The 21,328-nt window shown below is 37.6% G+C and overlaps 1 protein-coding gene across 1 annotated transcript; it reads right to left on the reverse strand.

Annotated features, from left to right (window-relative positions):
* Positions 1-4,369: 4,369 nt before the first annotated feature.
* Positions 4,370-20,541, reverse strand: LOC140166368 (uncharacterized). Its single transcript, XM_072189815.1, has 4 exons — positions 20,273-20,541; positions 17,126-17,329; positions 5,727-5,817; positions 4,370-5,534 (listed from the first exon to the last, which is right to left on the reverse strand). Exons 1-4 carry the CDS (start codon positions 20,340-20,342, stop codon positions 5,126-5,128), a joined length of 774 nt encoding a protein of 257 aa, XP_072045916.1. The 5' UTR covers positions 20,343-20,541; the 3' UTR covers positions 4,370-5,125.
* Between the last annotated feature and the right edge of the window lie 787 nt (positions 20,542-21,328).

A 21,328-nucleotide genomic window follows, 5' to 3' on the forward strand; every position in this document is an offset into this window, starting at 1 on the left:
TTTCAAATTATAGGGTGGGACCGAAAGTTATCAGTATAATAATAATATAATAATACAACAATTCTTATAGCGCTTAACCCTTGTACTAGTTCACCACGTAAACTTATGGCTCAAAATTCGGACCGCTCGCCAATAAGTTTACTGCTTTCTATGTTTTGAAATTTGTTGACGTTTTAACGATCCCCGATTTCCGGTCGCTTATTTTAGCCGTGTCACGTCACATGCATGACGCTGGTGGGTACCAACCAAACTTCAGAAAAAAAAAACTCTGGCCGATAACGATGTGATATGGGACTTACATAGGATTACACAGAGATATTTCTTGCCAAAATTTGACCATTTCTAGGCAAGTTGGCCCTACTTTGTCTAAGTTATATGAAAAAGGACAGTCTTAAGTAAGTATAAGTGCAACGCTTTTGATGTTTTGATGTTTTGGGAGACTGGGAGGGTTCAGAACAAAAAAAATGATGGAGCCTATTCTTGACTGTGTAATATTCCTTCAACCAGTTGCCGTGCGGTAACAGTCTTATACGATGGACAGATAGTATCAGTTTGTGAATGAGGACATCGTATAAGTTCCTTGTACTAACCCTTGTACACCGAAGACGTGAACAAAAAACAAAAAACAGTAAGCAAACAAAATAACATGTAGGCCTACAAAACAAAAAAACATCAGGAATCAATTATTACAATTATTACAAAATGCCAGAATAAATAAATATGTTTTCAAAGAAGATTTAAATATCTAAAAAAAAAGTAACTACCCCCCCCCCTTTTGCCATTATTAAAAAATTGGCTATATTGTATTACAAATCTGTGAAAAGCTTTGGAAGCAGAATTTATTTCTGCGCATTTTGACACGTCATTTGATACGATAGCCCAGAAAAGAATATAAAACACCGGTCAATTTATGTAGTGAGGTCCAGATTTGAAAGTTGCACTTACACACAATACAAAAGCACTCTGATAGGCCTATATCAATACACGTACACAGATTTCCTTTCATTATACTGAATACAAAATCAATACAATTGACTGCAACTTTCAAATCTTGGGCTACATTGTTTTAATATATTTAGTTAATTGCTACAAATGAGGTGTCAAAATGTTCAGAAATAAATTCTGCTTCCAAAGCATATCACAGATTTGTAATGCAATCGCCCGTTTTTGAATAATGGGCATTATTTAAGGGGGGTAGTTACTTTTTTGAGATGTTTATGAAAGCAGCTTTGATTTTGTGTCGTCTAGTGGAAAGCTTGCTGTATATTACCTTTAGTGTCTTACCTTGAGACATATATATTTGTAAAGATGTCTATTATTGAAACCTGGCAAGATATCACCAACAATCAGTTGCAAAGTAAGAAACAGGAAAAAGAGCAGTCCGTATACAGGAAAACACGCACATCTCACCTGCATGCAAATTTGTTTTTAGCGTACACTTACCACATCCCGGTGAACCACACAACACGAATATTGTTAGCTCATGTTATGTTATCATGCACGTATTTCCAAATTGGTTGCATGTGGGATGTGTTTGCTGATGTGGACTGTGGGGTGTCTTTGTATGTGATTGTCACGGGTGTGGGTTGATTTGCGGAGGGGGTGAAGGGGGTAGGCTATATTGTATATGCACACAGATGGGGATGTATGTGAGGCTAACAGGTGTCCAGGTGTGCATGTAGTGGGGTGGGGTGTTGGGCAGGGGATGGCGATGGGGTATGTATGTCATTTTCTTAATCATTTCAGTTTGTTTGCATGTCCATTTTCCGCATTCTGATTTGAGTCCATGTAATACTTGCAATCTGATCATTAAGAAGTGTGTATCTTTCATTACCATGGTAACGTCGGATTTTTATGTTCAAAATAATTTAATATTATTGCTATCTGATAATATCCTAAACGCTTGCTTATTTATATTCAATTGATTTGCTTTTAGTTTATGTAATAATCACATAATAATTGTATCATACAAAATCTAAACAAATCTAGAAGAATGAAAGTCGTGAGTGCGTAAAATGAGTCACGTCAGCAAACTAAACAACCAACCCACGCCACGTCTGGTCAAATATATTTCATATCAATAGAAAGTGACAGAGATTTTATACATGCATGATATGATCGACGTGACTTTTATCCGACATTTAAGTTCGGGGTATAAGTTGGAACGAAAGTGTCATAAGTGTCTGCCATGAGAGTCGGGACACTTTGAATAGCAGTGGTACCAATAATTACGAAATATGTTGCCCAAATGTGGGGGACGCCCTTAAAAATCCTAATAGAAAAATTAAGCAATAATTGCCTTGTGCATTTTCCTTTTTTGCCCGAAGAAATACCATGTTTAGGCTCTAAAATATGGTAAAATTGCACAATTTCGCGTGTTTCGGCCACACTGGTCCCATCATAATTACCTTCATTTAGGGCTAAAATAGTGTGAAATTGAAAAGTAAAGATCCCAAGTAAACCAGATCAAAATATTCCAGTCTGCCTAAATTGCTTGGAACCGCCCCCACTGAATGGATGTTCGAGCTAAACTTGACAATAATTATATACAATAGGTTTTCAAACATATCATCTGCCGATTGTACGCCCGATTGTACGATTTCCGTCAAATTCAAATTTCGTTATTCTTCAGCCAAAAATGCTAAAATAATATTAGTAATAACTGCCAGGAATGGTTTCTGCCCATTTCAAGCTGAAATATAACAAGGTAAAGTGAAAGAAACCCCACTGGCTATTTTGGCTGTATAACATGGAGTTTTATGTGGGACTTAAGGGGTGGGGTATGAACGTTTGGACAGTATTTATTGTGAGACATTAGAGCACATCAGACATATCGAATTGCATTCTGAATACGAAGAATGTCATTCTGATATCAAATAATTTTGATTTTTTGAAATTCGCAATTTAATACACATTTTATTGCAAATCATTAAAATTGATATTTTTGATATTTAACAGTACTTGAAGTAAACTTTATAAATCTGATGATTTATACTTAAAGTGTATGTAGGTGGGATGAAAAGCCGACGATCAATTGAAAATTTTGACCTTCCGTATTGAAGATATGGATTTTTTTTCCCAAAACACCAAAAAAAATTAGGTCTTTTGGGGAAAAAAATCCATATCTTCAATATGAAAGGTCAAAATTTTCAATTGACCGTCGGCTTTTCTTCCCTGCTACATACACTTTAAGAATATATAATTAGATTTATATAATTTACTTCGAGGACTGTTATATATCAAAAATTTGAAAAAAATAAAATTTTTATAATTTGTCATAAAATTTGTATTATATTGTGATTTTCAAAAAATGAAAATTATTTGATATCAGAAAGACATGCTTCGTATTCAGAATGCAATTCGATAGGTCTGACGTGCTCTCATGTCCCACAAAAAATACTGTCGAAACGCAATAAACGCTCATTTTAGATCCCTTAAAGTACTCAGAATTGCTCTGTTGACCATATACAACAAATTTGGCTGATTTGATTTGGGTGTACGTTGGGACACGTAAAAACGTCACAAAATGCCAAAAAAAATCAGGTTTGAAAAAAATTAACTAATAATCATATTATAAGATGGTACATTATGTTTTTAACCCAAGAACAAGAACCTCATACAAAAGTCAACTCCTTGAAAGTTAATATTCAATAATACTATTTATTTGACTTAATGGCTATATACATACAGCGAACAGCGATTGCACATTATTTTAAAATTAGATGTTAACGAGGTATTCTAGCAAGACCTTCAACCTCTAATACCCATGCTTACTACACACTATACGGGCACGTATGTTATTTTCTTAAATTTCATTAAGGAATCGGATAGCAGCGTTTGCACAGTATTTGTTTTTTGTTTTTTTTTGGGGGGGAGAGCACATCAGACGCATCAAACTACATTCTGAATACGAGGAATGTCCTTCTGATATAGAATAATTTTGATTGTTTAAAATTCGCGATATAATATAAATTTTATGGCAAATTATATTTTTCATATTTTGATATTTAACAGTCTTCGAAGTAAACTTTATAAATGTAATGATTATGTATTTAATTAAAGTGTATGTAGCTGGGATGAAAAGCCGATCACCAATTGAAAATTTTGACCTTTCATATTGAAGATATTTTCAAAAAGACCAAAATCATTTTGGTGTTTTGGGGAAAAAATCTTGAAAGGTCAAATTTTTCATATGATGGACGGCTTTTCATCCCAACTAGCTACATACACTTTAAATACATCTCATTAGATTTATACAATTTACTTCGAGGACTGTGAAAATTCAAAAACATAAAATTTTATTCATTTGCCATAAAATGTGTATTATATCGCAAATTTAAAACAAAATCAAAATTATTTATATTTATATATCAGAATGACATTCATCGTTTCCAAAATGCAATTTGATATGTCTGCATGGTACGCTCTCAGGTCCCACAAAAATAGATGAAAACGTCGCTATCAGAGCCCTTAAACAAATTCAAATTGAGAAATCAATTTCCTACTACTTACATCTTCTCTGGTTTTACGAATATACTATATTTTGCATCAGTCTATATATCCTTGATTTTAAAGCACAAATGCAGAGACTCTCCTCTGCACATCTACCAAAAGTGTCCTCAAGTCTAGTATAAGCTAGCAACGAAGGCACAGCGCATTTTGGCATTTCTATCAAAATGTCCTACCATCAGATAGTATACTACGGACAGCAAAAGAATTAAGATACCAGTTATATTCATCCTACATCTTAAACAAAGACCTCTAATTTTGTTGAAATTGGTTCAGAATAGAAACGGTGATCGAAAACCCAACGAAGGAACAAAATCAATGGAAGGCACGACGCTATTAGTTCTCTTGTTCGAAAACGCTTTCAATTGGGCATCCAATGGGGCAATCTGCAATCTGCAAAGTTTTATTTTCCTTAGGATTTTGAATCACCATGTCTTTATTTCTTGACCGATTTCATCGAACGAGGTCACAAATCCAAGCTAAAACGAAAAAATGCAGCTATTGGCTGCTGGTTCTAATTATGACAATATAATGTCTTTGTTTATGATGTGGGTGAAAATAATTGGCAAAATTATTCTTTTGCTTTCTGTGTATTATTTTATCGCAATCTGGCACGTCAGAGCTTCGACATGTTTTCTTCTTCTGGTACTTCTTTAATGTCATCCAATTCTAAACTATCAAAACTAGTATCATCATGAATCCACCCTGTGCCTTGCTTTTTCAAACTAGGTGTATAATACAATGGTGACGTATTAACACTAAGTCCCGGGTTCGAATCTGCACCAAGTTCATTATCAGTAGAAGTGTCATTAGCAGTTGCGTCTATATCATTTGCTGCAAATGCTTTGTTAAGTTGAGATTCAATAGATACCTCGGTGATATCTTGTCTCCGTGGCAATTCTGATTCGTAAGGATTCTCGATCGATGGGTGAGGATTATTATTAACCGGAACTGCTGCTTCTGTCGATTCGGGATCTTTTATCTTTTTACTTCTCCGATTCTTTATATCAGAGAAACCTGTTTTCCTGAAAAAGCAAAGAAACAACAAGTGCAAACTTTTAAAATCAAATAATATACTTGATAATCTTGAAACTAATATAATTTGAAAGTATCCCTAAATCCAATTTATCTCCCAATATTCAGAACACATTATCGTTTACATGCTTGCAAATACTCACATTGTTAACATTATATCGCTATGTTTTAATCTATCTTACCTTTGTTGTGATAGGCGACAAGAAATTAGAAAAATAAAAATTAGAACTACGCCCAGTGCAGCCATCAAAGAGATAAAGACATCGATAAAATCTGAAATAAATAAAACAAAAAAGCACTATATAATAATAATTTGATATGTAGCTCCCAACCCCCCCCCCTCCGCCCCGAAAAAATTCATGGCGCCGTCCCTATGGCCACTGCAACATACCCCCTGCCCAACTGCGCACATCTTATGGGCGGCCGTGAGGGCCAAAAGGGTCTCAAAACCACACAAGGGTCTCAAAAGTACAATAAGGTCTCAAAAACACACAAAGGTCTCAGAAATAAACACACAGTAATGTCTCGATAGCACAATACGGTCTCAAAAACAGACACACAACAATGTCTCAATAGTATAATAAGGTCTCAAAAACAGGGAAAGGTCTCAAATACAGAGAAAGGTCTCAAAAACAGAGAAAGGTCTCAAAAACAGAGAAAGGTCTCAAAAACAGAGAAAGGTCTCAAATACAGAGAAAGGTCTCAAATACAGAGAAAAGTCTCAAAAACAGAGAAAGGTCTCAAAAACAGAGAAAGGTCTCAAATACAGAGAAGGTCTCAAAACAGAAAAAGGTCTCAAAAACAGAGAAAGGTCTCAAAAACAGAGAAAGGTCTCAAAAACAGAAAAGGTCTCAAAAACAGAAAGGTCTCAAACACAGAGAAAGGTCTCAAACACAGAGAAAGGTCTCAAAAACAGAGAAAGGTCTCAAAAACACGTTATGGTCTCAAAAACACGTTATGGTCTCAAAAACACGTCAAGGTCTCAAACCAGGTATTACAACCGACCGTTATATGTGCAGTACCGCATGTAGTACTGCACACATCCGCTTGCAGTTCCGCATGCGAAACTGCACATTCCGTCACGCACATCCGCATGCGGAACTACACATCCCCAACTTGCATTTCCACATGCGGTGATTCACATCGGGAAGTGCAGTTCCGCATGGGGAACTACAACATTTTTGGTGCATTTCCGCTTGGGGAATTGCAATATTTTTGGTGTATTTCCGCATGGTGAACTGCAATATTTTTGGTGTATTTCCGCATGGGGAACTGCAATATGTATGGTGTATTTTCGCATGGGGAACTGCAATATTTTTGGTGTATTTCCGCATGGGGAACTGCAATTTGTTTGTGGCATTTCCGCATGCAAAATTAGCTATGCGCATACTTTATATGTTTTTTTAGAATTATGCAAATATGTGATTGAAAATGCAAAAACTAAAAGAGTCAATACATTTCAACAGTATACATGCCAAATTTTAACTCTGTAGGTGGTAGGGTTGAGGAGAAATGACGTCCCAAAAATGTCTAATTCGCCCTTCCGGCGGCCAAATTGGATACCTAAATTGCATAATTGAGTGAAATCGCTTAATTTTTGTCAGTCATCTAATTTGGGCCAAGAAAGAAAATAACCAGGACTTCATCACCAAGTTTTACAGTGCCAAGTCAAAGGATGAACATTAGTGATTTCGTGAAAAGGGCGTATTTAGCTTACTTTAAATTCAAACTTGGTAATCAAGATAAATCATGGGCACCACATAAAGTTTGCAAGACACGTGTCGAACATTTACGCCAGTGGACACATTACTCGTTGACTGCCGATAAACGTCCCAATAAATCGGACTTAGTCACCGGTCAGTTCTCAGCTGTTCTCATGATATATTTCCATGGCTAACGATGGTTAACTATGAAAACATGTTAAAGGACATCAAGAAAATTTTCTAAGTTATTTATTTTGAGCTCTTTCGAGTATCGACGAGTAATGGATATATTCTGTAGATTTAGGTTTTGTCTGTGACTGCTAATGTGAGGCCGTCGTAGGTCGTACGGGGCTCAAACTCGGTGGGTGGGTGTAGCTCTGTCCTGGCAAGAAGAAGTTTATGTTCGTTAAGTCATCCGACCCCGGGGCCCCCCTCCCAGGGGGCATTTGAGGTCAAATTACTAAAAGCTGTCATATGGGCATGAAACTAGGTCGTACGAGGCTCAAACTCGGTGGGTGGGTGTAGTTCTGTCCTGGCAAGAAGAAGTTTATGTTCGTTAAGTCATCCGACCCCGGGCCCCCTCCCAGGGGTCATTTGAGGTCAAATGACTAAAAACTGTCATATGGGCATGAAACTAGGTCGTACGGGGCTCAAACTCGGTGGTGGGTGTAGTTCTGTCCTGGCAAGAAGATGTTTATGTTCGTTAAGTCATCCGACCCCGGAGCCCCCTCCCAGGGGTCATTTGAGGTCAAATGACTAAAAACTGTCATATGGGCATGAAACTAGGTCGTACGGGGCTCAAACTCGGTGGGTGGGTATAGTTCTGTGCTGGCAAGAAGATGTTTATGTTCGTTAAGTCATCCGACCCCGGAGCCCCCCTCCCAGGGGTCATTTGAGGTCAAATGACTAAAAACTGTCATATGGGCATGAAACTAGGTCGTACAGGGCTCAAACTCGGTGGGTGGGTATAGTTCTGTGCTGGCAAGAAGATGTTTATGTTCGTTAAGTCATCTGACCACGGGTCCCCTCCCAGGGGTCATCTAAGGTCAAATTACTAAAAAGTGTCGTATGGGCATGAAACTTGGTAGGTACAGTCAACATTTAAAGCAACATTTTTTTTTTTTTTTTTTGGGGTCATCCAAGGTCACCACGGGTCATCTGAGGTCAAATTAGTAAAAACTCATATATGGGCATGAAACTTGGTAGGTACAGTCAACATTTAGAGTTATAAGTTTAGGTCATTTGGGGTCATCCAATGTCACCCTGGGGTCATCTGAGGTCAAATTACTAAAAACTGTCATATGGGCATGAAACTTGGTGGGTACAGTCAACATTTAGAGACACATTTTTAGAAGGTCATTTTGGGGGTCGCCAGGGGTCATCTGGGGTCAAATTAGTAAAAATTGTCATATGGGCATGTCACCATCAGCGCAGCCGAGAACCGCCAAATATGGGTAACCGCCTAGTCTATTTTAAAACTGATGCATCAATGACTATGTTCATCATGTCATATAGAGGCCTTGCATGCGACGTATCATCCCGTAAATATGGCGGACTACTCAAATGCATTCAACAAAAGCATGATTGCAATCTACCGTGACAGTTCGTCTCACACACATAATCCTCCACTACGATCAAATAGGTTGATGACAACATTTGATTGAATGGACTGCACTCCGCCATAACTACGGTGAAGGACACCGGTTGAAAACCTTTGTTTGGAGCCAATCAATAATTTCATGCAGGGCCTCTATAGTATCATTCTCACATAGATATAGAAATACTAAATTCGTTCACTATCTATATTTTTACTTCTAGTAGAGCTCCAATCTAAGGGTTAAAGTTATGTTTTAGGTTAGGTTAGGATTTTTTAAAAGTACCCAGTACAGTGAACCTTATGGTACAAATGCGCGCGAAAATTTTAGCATAGGCCTATTGAAACGTAAACTGGTGAAATATGGGACAAAAGTGGAATAAATTCGCGCAAAGCGCTAAAAATGGCATTTTGTGGCTATATTATAATGGCCAAATATGAGGTTAATTTTGACAATCGGTCTCCCTCTCCTCTCTCTCCTTCCCCCCATCCTTCCTTTTTTTTTTTTTTTTTTTGGCGGAAACTCTAATAGGCACAAAGGACCAATATGCGATACGTAATCTATTTCCTCTTCTTTCTATATCTAACCTCCTTGGGCCTACATATTAGTACTGATATATCATACGCTGGCGAAATTACGTAATTAATCGGATTAATTAACATACTGAGCAATAGGTGAAAACAATCTTGAACAAATCGTGCTGCACTACAAGCAGGTTACACTCATCACCTGTGTATGTCTGCAATCATAAATTGAATACAATCCTTGTCAATTTGTAGACATGTACTTTTGATTATTTACATAGCTTCTTCTCCAATCACTGTGTAAACATCCATCCAAAAATCTGATTGCTATTATTATATATATGGATGAATGGACATTATCACAAAAGGATTGCTTATCTCAATAGGGCATGTACTTAAGCATTTTTTTTAACTGACCGGCGTTATTGGGCGTTTTATCGGAGGTCACCGAGTAATGCCGAAGATCAAAATCGATTTTATGTATTGTGTATGTATCATAGGACGCTCGTATTAATTGTCTCTATGCGCTTGAGAATTCAACAATATAAGTAATGGTAGCTCTATTATAATACACATTAATGTTTTAAGCAGATAAAATTCCAAAATATAATACGTTTTCTCCTTTGCTTGTCACGTGGTAGGCCTATGTTGAAGTTGCGATTATATTTTTAAATAAGTTTCAGATGAATAACAACAAGACAAGTGGTCGAGTGGTCTAAGGCGCTAGGCTCATAGAGTACTAAGCGTTGCGCCGTGAGTTCGAACCCCGCCTCTGCCAAACTTTAAAAGAACTAAATTAAAATGTGACTTTTTAAATTTCATATTTGGGAAATGTGACTGGGAGAATTTATGTATGGTGTGGAGTGGTGTGATAGGGCATGTACTTTAACTGGCCGGCGCGGTCCGGTGACTAAGTCTTTATTGGGCGTTTTATCGGCAGTCAACGAGTAATGAAAAGGAACTAGAGATCAACTAAAATTTGGCATTCCTATGATATGGCGAGAGCCAAAGGATCATGCTAATGACTGCTATTTCTGCATTGTGAAGACCGCCGGGTTCAGTAAAAAAACTCGACACAAAATAAGTTACCCAAATCTGGATCAGCAACTCGTCCCGTGTCCCACTCCGAAGAAGTACCTGTGTCTATGTTCAAGATGTTTGAGCAACTGTCTTTAGAGGATGAATTGTCTTTAGAGGATGAAGATGAAACTATAGAAGATGTTCCTGAAATAGATAGTGACGAAGATTTTGCAGAAGTTCCAAGTACAGAGCCTCAACGTTTTGATCAGCCCGAATTGAATGATTTGGTACGAGATTTAGGCCTATCAAAGGAGCTATCTGAACTTTTAGCTTCTAGACCAGGCCTTCTCAACTAGTTTATCTGAAGTGCCAACTGGGAAATTTTAGTGATCATGAAGTGGCAACATGTTAAGGCAAGATTTTGTGAAGGAGCGCGTGCGAGACCGACCGCCCAGCGGGTTTGGTCCAGGGGGCTACCTTATGGCCCTGTAAGGGTAAAAGCCCCGGCCGCGGGGGTCCAGGGGGCCGCGCCCCCGGAAGCTGTGAGATTTTAGGGCTTCCTAAGGGCTCTCAGATGTGGTATTTTCACCCCTTTTTGTTGAAAATTTAGGTGAAAATTAGTAAATGTATCGTGCGCCACTTCGACTAACTCCAAGCGCCACAAGTGGCGCGCGCGCCGCCAGTTGAGAAGGCCTGTTCTAGACTAAATGACAAAAATTTGTTGCAAGCTGGCACAAAGATATCATTTTATCGTAACAGGGAAAATGAGCTTCTAAAGTACTTTACAACAGAAAAAGATTTTGTGTACTGTAATGACATATCTGGATTGTTACATGCGATGAGTGTGACATCATATGACCCAAAAGAGTGGCGGCTGTTTCTAGATAGTTCAAAGAGGAGCTTAAAGTGTGTGTTACTCCATATCGGAAATAGATATGGTGCATTCCAATTGGTCACTCTGTGCACCTTAAGGAGGAATATGGGCACATGAAATTAGTTTTAGATTTAGTCAAAATATAAGGAACACAACTGGGTCATATGTGTGGATCTAAAAATGGTGAACTTCTTACTTGGTCAACAAGGAGGCTTTACAAAATATCCGTGCTTCCTCTGCTTATGGGATAGCCGAGCTAGGGACAAACATTGGAGTGAGAAAATTTGGCCTGCACGAACAAGCATGATGGTTGGCGAAAAGAATGTTATAAATGAACCACTAGTTGACCGGGCAAACATAATTTTTCCGCCGCTTCACATCAAATTGGGCTAAATGAAACAGTTTGTCAAGGCTCTGAACAAAGATGGTGACTGCTTCCAGTACATTTGCTCGGCGTTTCCTGGTCTGAGTTAAAAGTAAAAGCTGGGGTTTTTGATGGGCCTCAAATCCGACAATTAATAAAGGACCAAAACTTCATAACTTCCATGACAGCTGTGGAGAAAAGAGCATGGGAAGCCTTTGTTTCTGTTGTGAAAATCTTTTTGGGGAATGACAAGGCTGAAAATTACAAAGATGTGGTTGAGACAATGCTTCAAAGTTATCATCGTTTGGGTTGCAACATGAGCATAAAGGTTCATTTCCTCAATAGCCATCTTGACAAATTTCCTGCTAAATTGGGTGATGTAAGAGATGAGCACGGTGAACGATTTCACCAGGATATAAAGGTTATGGAAGAGAGATACCAAGGCCGATGGGACACTCATAGATGGCTGACTACTGTTGGAGTATTCAAAGAGACTACCCGTACATGCATCACTCCAGACAATCCCGCAGACGGAAATTTGTTCCATAAACATGCTAAGGCAAATCTTCTTGCCAAATTAGTGTACCTTTATATAGTTGATATTATTATGTAAATATTTATGCATTTACCTTTTGACTTTGAATTGGGTTCATGTAAACTTAGTAACTTTATGGACCCGGGCAATACACCCTCTCATATAAGCGGGGGTATACCATAGAGTGAAAATTTGACGTGATATGCAAAAACTAATGCTATATTTGAAATCAGCGACCCAAAATTACCTAAAAACAACTCTCAAACCAAAGTCACCAAAAACTGTGTTGGGCAGTGAATAGAAATAGAATGTGGTCACAATGTCAAGTTGATCATTATTATAATAGTCATCATTAAGAGGCGTGTAAAATTTATTTTAATAAAAATTTATTTCATTCAATACTAATATTATAGGCCTCTATACTTAACCGGCCTTTCGGACAAGACTTTCCAAGATATATTTTCTTTTAATTACAACAAATGAAACGAAAAGTAAAACGATAGAAGGCCTAATATTGAATTGAATAAATTCATATATCTACATTCGGACATGCGACAGTAATTATTACATGCGACATTAATTAAATTATTCTCCTCAGCGAGACTACAATAAAACATAAAAACTCTTACCCACTGTACATCTCGTCTTGTATGTGCAGTTCCCAGTGGCGTAACTAGCGGGGGGATTTGAACCCTTGCCCCCCCCATGAAAGGTAAAGTAGGCCTACTTCTGAGAGTTATTAATTAACCTCATTATTTGGTCATTTTAACCTAAAAAACCCAAATTTTGCGCGCATTTATTCAACTTTTGAACTTTTGTACCATAATTATGTCACCAGTTTATCTTCAACTTATATCATATTTTTTGCGCGCTTCGCTCGCATTTGTACCATAAACTTCTTTTGTCGCCAAAAGGTGCTGGATTCACTATACTTCAAGACAATCTTTCCAACCCCATCCCTCCCATGTCAAAAAGAAATCTACGCCACTGTTCCGGGGACACATTCCAAGCAGATCCCATGACTCTAACTTAGACTCCCCCTTCCCCGTGTCGACAGTGCGACATAGTCATTTAATTTAGCATGATGAAATGCCTATTAAAATGACGCATAGGCCTATTCACTGCATGTCAAAGCACATAGTCATTTGACTTAAACTTTCACAAAAATACAACATAATTTTGATTAATACATCCCATTCGGAAATACACCAAACATATTGCAGTTCCCCATGCGGAAATACACCAAAAACATTGCAGTTACCCATGCGGAAATACACCAAAGTATTGCAGTTTGTCATGCGGAAATACACCAAAAATATTGCAATTCCCCAAGCGGAAATGCACCAAAAATGTTGCAGTTCTCCATGCGGAACTGCACATCCCGATGTGCATCACCGCATGTGGAAATGCAAGTTGGGATGTGTAGTTCCGCATGCGGATGTGCGTGACGGAATGTGCATTTCGCATGCGGAACTGCAAGCGGATGTGTGCAGTACTACATGCGGTACTGCACATATAACGGTCGGTTGTAATACCTGGTTTGAGACCTTGACGTATTTTTGAGACCATAACGTGTTTTTGAGACCATAACGTGTTTTTGAGACCATAACGTGTTTTTGAGATCATAACGTGTTTTTGAGACCATAACGTGTTTTTGAGACCATAACGTGTTTTTGAGACCATAACGTGTTTTTGAGACCATAACGTGTTTTTGAGATCATAACGTGTTTTTGAGACCATAACGTGTTTTTGAGACCATAACGTGTTTTTTGAGACCATAACGTGTTTTTGAGACCATAAAGTGTTTTTGAGACCTTTTTCTGTTTTTGAGACCTTTCTCTGTTTTTGAGACCTTTCTCTGTTTTTGAGACCTTTCTCTGTTTTTGAGACCTTTCTCTGTGTTTGAGACCTTTCTCTGTTTTTGAGACCTTTCTTTGTTTTTGAGAACTTTCTGTTTTCGAGACCTTTCTCTGTTTTTGAGACCTTTCTCTGTATTTGAGACCTTTGTCTGTTTTTGAGACCTTTCTCTGTTTTTGAGACCTTTCTCTGTTTTTGAGACCTTTCTCTGTTTTTGAGACCTTTCTCTGTTTTTGAGACCTTTCTCTGTATTTGAGACCTTTCTCTGTATTTGAGACCTTTCTCTGTTTTTGAGACCTTTCTCTGTTTTTGAGACCTTTCTGTTTTTGAGACCTTTCTCTGTATTTGAGACTTTTCTCTGTATTTGAGACCTTTCTCTGTTTTTGAGACCTTTCTCTGTTTTTGAGACCTTTCTCTGTTTTTGAGACCTTATTATACTATTGAGACATTGTTGTGTGTTTGTTTCTGAGACCTTTCTCTGTTTTTGAGACCGTATTGTGCTATTGAGACATTACTGTGTGTTTGTTTCTGAGAGCTTTCTGTGTTTTTGAGACCTTATTATACTTTTGAGACCTTGTTGTGTGTTTATTTCTGAGACCTTTGTGTGTTTTTGAGACCTTATTGTACTTTTGAGACCCTTGTGTGATTTTGAGACCCTTTTGGCCCTCATGGCCGCCCATAACATCTTCTCATGAATAATGTGTTGCTCACCGGGAAATGGAAAGCGTACATTATTATTGCATGAGCGCCAGAAGGGACATCACAACACAAAATGTCCCACCTTCAACTTAAATCATACAGTCACAAGTAGGTTGATAATGTTGTATTATAATACTCACATTTTCAATCAATCAATGTTCTAATATATATGGGATTCTGTTTTATAAGACAAGCTATAAATTATAAGCCTCTACTCATCATATTGGGAAGGTCATTAGGACAAAGAGTCATTAGGCCGAAAATGGCTAAGTTACGATATAGGATATTTTATTTAGGATTAGGATTAGAAGTAGGGTTAGGTTTAGGTTTACGGTTGACATTATAGGGTTAGAGTTAATGACAGGCAGTAGCGTAGCCAGGATTTTATTTGTCCCATTTTAGTCATTTTAGGACACTTTACTCTTTGCCGTGCCCCTTTTATCCATGAAATTTGTCTCTAGTGAATCCCACTGGCTCCTCCCTGGCTATACACTCCTGATGGACAGGGTTAGTGTAAGGTAAAATTGTTACAGGATTAGAGTATATGGTTAGGTTTTGGGTTAGCATGTTAGGGTATGGGTTAGGGCTTTTCGCCAGCCCATTCGGGGCTGGTACCTGTTTCAGGTTTGGGGTCAGTTTACTCAAGAGATTATATTTTAGTGGTATTGGAATGATTTTTTTTAACTTTTGTGGTTAAATTTTTTTAAATATTTTAATTCGATTTGATGGGAAAAGGAAGTATGTTTTGCCGTTTCAACGAACGAAAACGAGTGAGTATTACCAAAGTTATGTTTGAACTAATTAATTATGACTTTAAAAGTTTAAAGGCCTAAATGTAACAATAATAGTTAATATATATAGCATCATATGGTCAGCAGAAGAAAATCTGACATCACCTATGATGTCATATCAGTGTCCTTGACCGGGGTCCTTACTCCTTGACCACTGAACAGCGTGATATCATGTTGATAACAGATCTATAGAATCAAAATCTTCATCATATCCCCGGATCATATCACAGATTCTCAACAATCTGTGATCATATGGACCATATTGATGTGAAAGTAGTTATCTATCATATCCTGTGTCGTTTTATGGATAAAAATGACTCAAAATGTTATTGATGAAATGGTTGCTATCATAAACATCAGTTTTGTCTTTTCAACGGGAAAAATCCGATGCAAAATAAAGTTTTTAGGGCCTAGCTATAATATGGGCATAATTTATGCATATAGTATTGAACAATGTACCCCATTTGACATGCACTTATAAGTTATAGATAAATAAATTGTCTTACTTTATTAATTTAATAACTTCTTTATTATAAATAAAATGACACATAACTATTTGATTCATAAAATTACATTCAACAAAATGATTGAAGAGAAAACACACAAGGCACTAGGCAGACTGTTATAGAATGGAGTATGTAAGATGCCATGTCCATAGCTTCGCAGGAGTTTCCGACTAGCAATCAACATGATCAGCACATTCAGAAAAACACAGTTTAAGAGTGAAGATTGTAGTGAGTAACCAGTCCTTTATAAATGTGCTGGCCACTATCTATTATAATATAGTAGGCTTAAACTATACATTGCGAATTAATTAAGTTATTTTAAAATAAAATGTACATGTAAGTTAACTCAAACCGGCAGTGTATATATCGAAAGCAGTGAAATCGGACATTCCTAAGCGAAGATATTGAGTTCGTAAGTTCTGGTATTACAAAATTGGAAATTGAGATATCGTGGGTAAAAGCTGAAAAGACAAAAAAAACAACGACAACAACAACAACAACAACAACAAAAAACAAACAGACCAGAACAATTTGGAGTACATGTAATGAATTAAAAGAGTTGACATGAGATTAGGAATTAATGTTTTCTGCTGTTTCAGTGTGCATGTTCTCATCGTTGATGGTTTGGTGGACTGTCATGTAGATGTAAGCGTGATCCTAAAAATGCCTTTCACATTGACCAAAACTAATTACAAGACCTCTTCTACATTGAGGCTGGCTTTCCCTTTTAAAGGGAATTTTTATTATATCTCTAAATGTAAAAGAGTGAAAAACTCACTCCCAAAAAGCATGAAATGAGTGATTCACGTACAAAACCACTTATAAAAGAGTGAAATGTTGTTTTTTAATCTTAAAACCACACAAAATTTGAATTTCAACTCTTTCAAGGAGTAAATGGAGGACAACTCTAAAAGCGTGTTGTCCTTCATTTAACTCCTTGAACGAGTTGAAATTCACTCTTTTAGAGTAGTTTCCACTCTTTTTTGAGTGGTGGTTTTAAGGTTAAAAACACATTTCACTCTTTTTTGAGTGGTTTTTATAAGTGAATCACTCTTTTGGGGAGTGAGTTTTTCACTCTTTTACATTTATAAGTTGTTGTTTAATCACACTTACTTAATCTACACACTTGATCCCTTCCCGTCCAAGTCCCATCCTTCAAACACAGTCTACTTCTGTAGATATCTTCTGAACTAAAACCAATCAAACAGCTATATGAGAGCCTGGTTCCTTCTGCATAAAGCGTGTCTGTAGACCCATTATATGATGTGGCGAAGGGTTTGGGTGGAGAAACACAACTGGACGTGACAATCCGAAAAACTATACAAAAGAAAGAGTGAAATTAAACTTGTATCTCAACTTTTATTCGTACTTTTCTAGTTTGTAATGTTTTTTTCTTTAAATTTGCACATAATTTTTAGATATATCGGTATTGGTTGATTCTACATGGAATCTTTTGGTGAAGTTATTTTGGCCAAATCACTGAATATCACTCGACTCGAGTCAATCGCCTCAAGTTATCTCGAGTCACAAGTTATGACTCATTACAAGTTTCACAGGTCTCCTCTTTATCACACTCATACTCATAGACATATTATAGGTATTACATTTGATTTATACAGGGTGTCCCTGAAAGAACTGTATCGTCGGGAACTGAATTATTTGGATATTTTAAGGCATAAACCGGGCATAATTATAAATAACCGGTGTGGTTGAGGAATTTTGACAATTAACAGCTCCGTTTTTGAAGAAAAAAAAAGAAGAATTTTACGAAAATAAACGCCTCATGCGCTGATGATGCGCAGTGCATTGGCACTCCGAATACAGATCATCGATTGATATTTTATTCCGTGGAAAGGTTTGAAAATGAGGGAGATTCGTAAATTTCTTATAAGATTATATTATATTCCTCAACTACGCCAGTTATTTAGTTATGCTATAAGTTGTGGCGTTAAACACCTAAATTAAGTTTATGACGATACACACTCGGGGAGCAGCGTGGCACACTGGTTAAGGTTTTTGCCTTTGGTGCGAGAGGTCCCGGGTTTAATTCCCCGCAGGACCAAAATAATCTTATCCGCTCTCCCCGTGGCTCATCTGGTAAAGGCGGGGCAGATGACCCATGATAAAAGACCTCGTTACAGTCGGTTCCGATCAGGGTAATAAGCCCAATTGTTGGCTACACTTGACTGTCCTGTAAAAAAATGCCCCGACAAGCTATCTACGGCGACCCAGGTCACTTGTGGCTGGCCGAAGATTCGTCAGCGATAGATTTCAGCTGCTAATGCCTAGATATGCTCGACCAAAAAAATCCGGTGTCAAAAGTAACACCAAGGGTGTTTTTGGAGAACCACACCCACGGGTGTTGATTTACACTGCTGGGTGTTAACTGCTGCTCTGTACGTTCGTTTAAATTAAAACTAGCAACCGATTATTGAAAAGAAGGGCGTTAGACAATGCATGACCACTGTGAGAAGTTTGGACGAATTTTGCCCGGAAATTTTGGAACTTCGAAATTAACGCCACGGTGTGAAAATATGCTTTTGAAAAGTACGATTCAATGAACTTGTAACTTGACCCGCTCATGGACATGGACTCATTTACACACTTGAACATTGTTAAACCGAAGCATATTCATTTGTAGACCGCTAGTTTGGTGTTAACTTAACACTTTCCTAGACTAGATTTAACACTGCTAGTTGTGTTAACAATAATTGGTGTAACCATGGTAACATTATATTGTAATAGCATATATTTTCAGATTATAAAAAACTTTAAACTGTAAGCAGTCCAGCAAAGTGCAGGGTTAGAATTTTAACACAACCGTTTTTTGCAGTGCCACCAGGTGGTGTTTACTTGGTTAATATAATACCGTGATTAACACCAGAAGCGATACCAGCTCAGTGTTGCAAATTTAACACCAGAGGTTTTGCAGTGCAGTTCTTTCAGGGACACCCTGTACATATAAGTTAGCAAAATCTGATTTCATCTTCTGGCGGAATACGCCAGTCACAGATCATTACCATGACTTTCTCTTAAACATTACTTAAATACATATAATGTGAACAAACTTATGACGAAGCTCATGACGAATTAATGTGGCATGTACTTGGTGTTGAAAAAATAACACGAGGTGTTATTATACCACCCATTTCGGGATACAACTACCGACTATGTCCATAATTCTATACCATATCTACTGTTATTCTTATGATTGTTATTTTCCGCCCAACTTCATTATATTTTTTTTAACTCTCCATATAAGACCACCCCATGTCATATATAATAATTTTAGCTATAATTCAAACAGAATATCCACAATTGATCATGGTATTAATTTTGACGTTTGTTTTCTATGCATATACCATGAAGATATTAACTTTAGCATTTGCATTGAGAGAGACGGAACTATCTGCAAGTAAATCAGTGAATGTGAAGTATGAATTGAATGGAAAAAAAGTGAGAATTGTTTTATTTAGACCAAATAAGTTGTTAACAAGAGGGAGTACAAGTTTCATAGTGTATACATGCATGCGCGACCAGAGATTTTCAAAACATATAACATAAACAGGATTTGCCCTTTTGCGCAAAAAACACCCCTAAATAGGAATTTAACGCGGGTTCGCAACAAAGTTACCCCTAAACAGGATTGATCAGAAAGGCACCCTAACCGATTTTATTTGAAAGGTACGATCTTTAAAGGTGTTTGGGTCAAATCAGGGTTGTGGTCAATACATTTTTATAACTTGTTTTTTTTAAATCATTTTCTAATTTAGGCCTATGTTTAATGATGCAAATCAGAAAACGCAATTAAAACACACACTAGGTATAAAACAAATAGAAGTTTAAAAAAAAACCTTTTTTTTTTCCACAAAACGGGCGTTCTTCGTTTCTTTGGTCACACATACACTATGAAACGGACTGGTACCCGGTGTTGTTAACCTGTATTTTTTAAGTCGTTACAAATCAAATTTGTCATTGTTTTGTTTAACGCATCTATAGCTAAAAAAAATCAGGATCACACTATTGTATGTGTTTATTAACCGACACATTATAATAAGCCGAGATACTGAATATACTCCAGGAATTTAAGGAATAAAAGTTTTGATATCATGCCTAAATGTGTATGTGTCATAGTGTGTGCACATCCCGGCACAGGTCCCGGGAACAGGCTCATTAGGTAAGCAAAACAAAAATAATAATAATAATAATAAAATCAAGTTCGTACTCTAGGTATACAGTGAAGCAAAATGAAGAACTTACCTGAAACCAATACACATACGATAACTGCCTGAAACCGCCGGGCAATTGCAGGTAAAACAACGGTGTTCATTGTGCTCCAAGTTGCAATGTTCTCTTCATTAACGTTTTAATTACGATAATGCGACGATCTTCTTCACGCGAAACTCCTCAATACAAGAAGTACATAATGCCCTTACCCTTGTATTGTGGTATTTTCTGTAACATTTGCCAGTGTTTTTCTTTTGCACAATTCAGCGCACATGAAGTAAAATAACAACAGGTAGCACCACAGGTCCAATGTATACGAGAAAGAAAGAAATACTTTCCCAGAATTCATAGCGACTTTCTCGATAATACAGGTGTGTGACCTGCTCTAACAAAACGTGGAAGAAGTCACATTGATGACATGTCATACTGTTTTCGGTACAGCTAGAAAACGTCAGAAAGGATGCTTTAGAATGGCATTTAACAAGCATAAATACATTGACTGGGACAGGACCAAGATTTTGGAGATGAGCACCAAGTGGTCTGAAAGGAAGATCCTGGAACAGCACATCAACTTTTCTTCATACAACAATATTTCATTAGGGACAAAGGAGTGGTTCCTCCTGAATGGAATAGTTATTAGAAAGGACCCCTGACCAAGTTAATTAACCCATTCAAGGAGCAGTCTTCGGTGAACGGCTCTTTTCAGAGCCATCAGTAGGCAAGGGGCCACCTACATGTCTCAGGCTCTTTCAGAGCCATCAGTAGGCAAGGAGCCATCTACATGTCTCAGGCTCTTTTCAGAGCTATTAGTAGGCAAGGTGCCACCTACGTGTCTCAGGCTCTTTTCAGAGCCATCAGTAGGCAAGGAGCCATCTACATGTCTCAGGCTCTTTTCAGAGCCATTAGTAGGCAAGGTGCCACCTACGTGTCTCAGGCTCTTTTCAGAGCCATTAGTAGGCAAGGTGCCACCTACGTGTCTCAGGCTCTTTTCAGAGCCATCAGTAGGCAAGGAGCCATCTACATGTCTCAGGCTCTTTTCAGAGCCATCAGTAGGCAAGGGGCCACCTACATGTCTCAGGCTCGATCTTT

This window comes from Amphiura filiformis, chromosome 12 (genome assembly GCF_039555335.1).
Source record: "Amphiura filiformis chromosome 12, Afil_fr2py, whole genome shotgun sequence".
NCBI classification, from domain to species: Eukaryota; Metazoa; Echinodermata; class Ophiuroidea; order Amphilepidida; family Amphiuridae; genus Amphiura; species Amphiura filiformis.

Excerpts from the sequence above, each read along its gene's own strand:
- LOC140166368 (XM_072189815.1), bottom strand. The coding sequence starts at position 20,342 with ATGAACACCGTTGTTTTACCTGCAATTGCCCGGCGGTTTCAGGCAGTT. Across the intron at positions 17,330-20,272 it reads CGTATGTGTATTGGTTTCAG|TTTTTCGGATTGTCACGTCC; the intron begins GTAAGTTCTTCA and ends TCTTTTGTATAG. Across the intron at positions 5,818-17,125 it reads GGATCAAGTGTGTAGATTAA|ATTTTATCGATGTCTTTATC; the intron begins GTAAGTGTGATT and ends TATTTATTTCAG.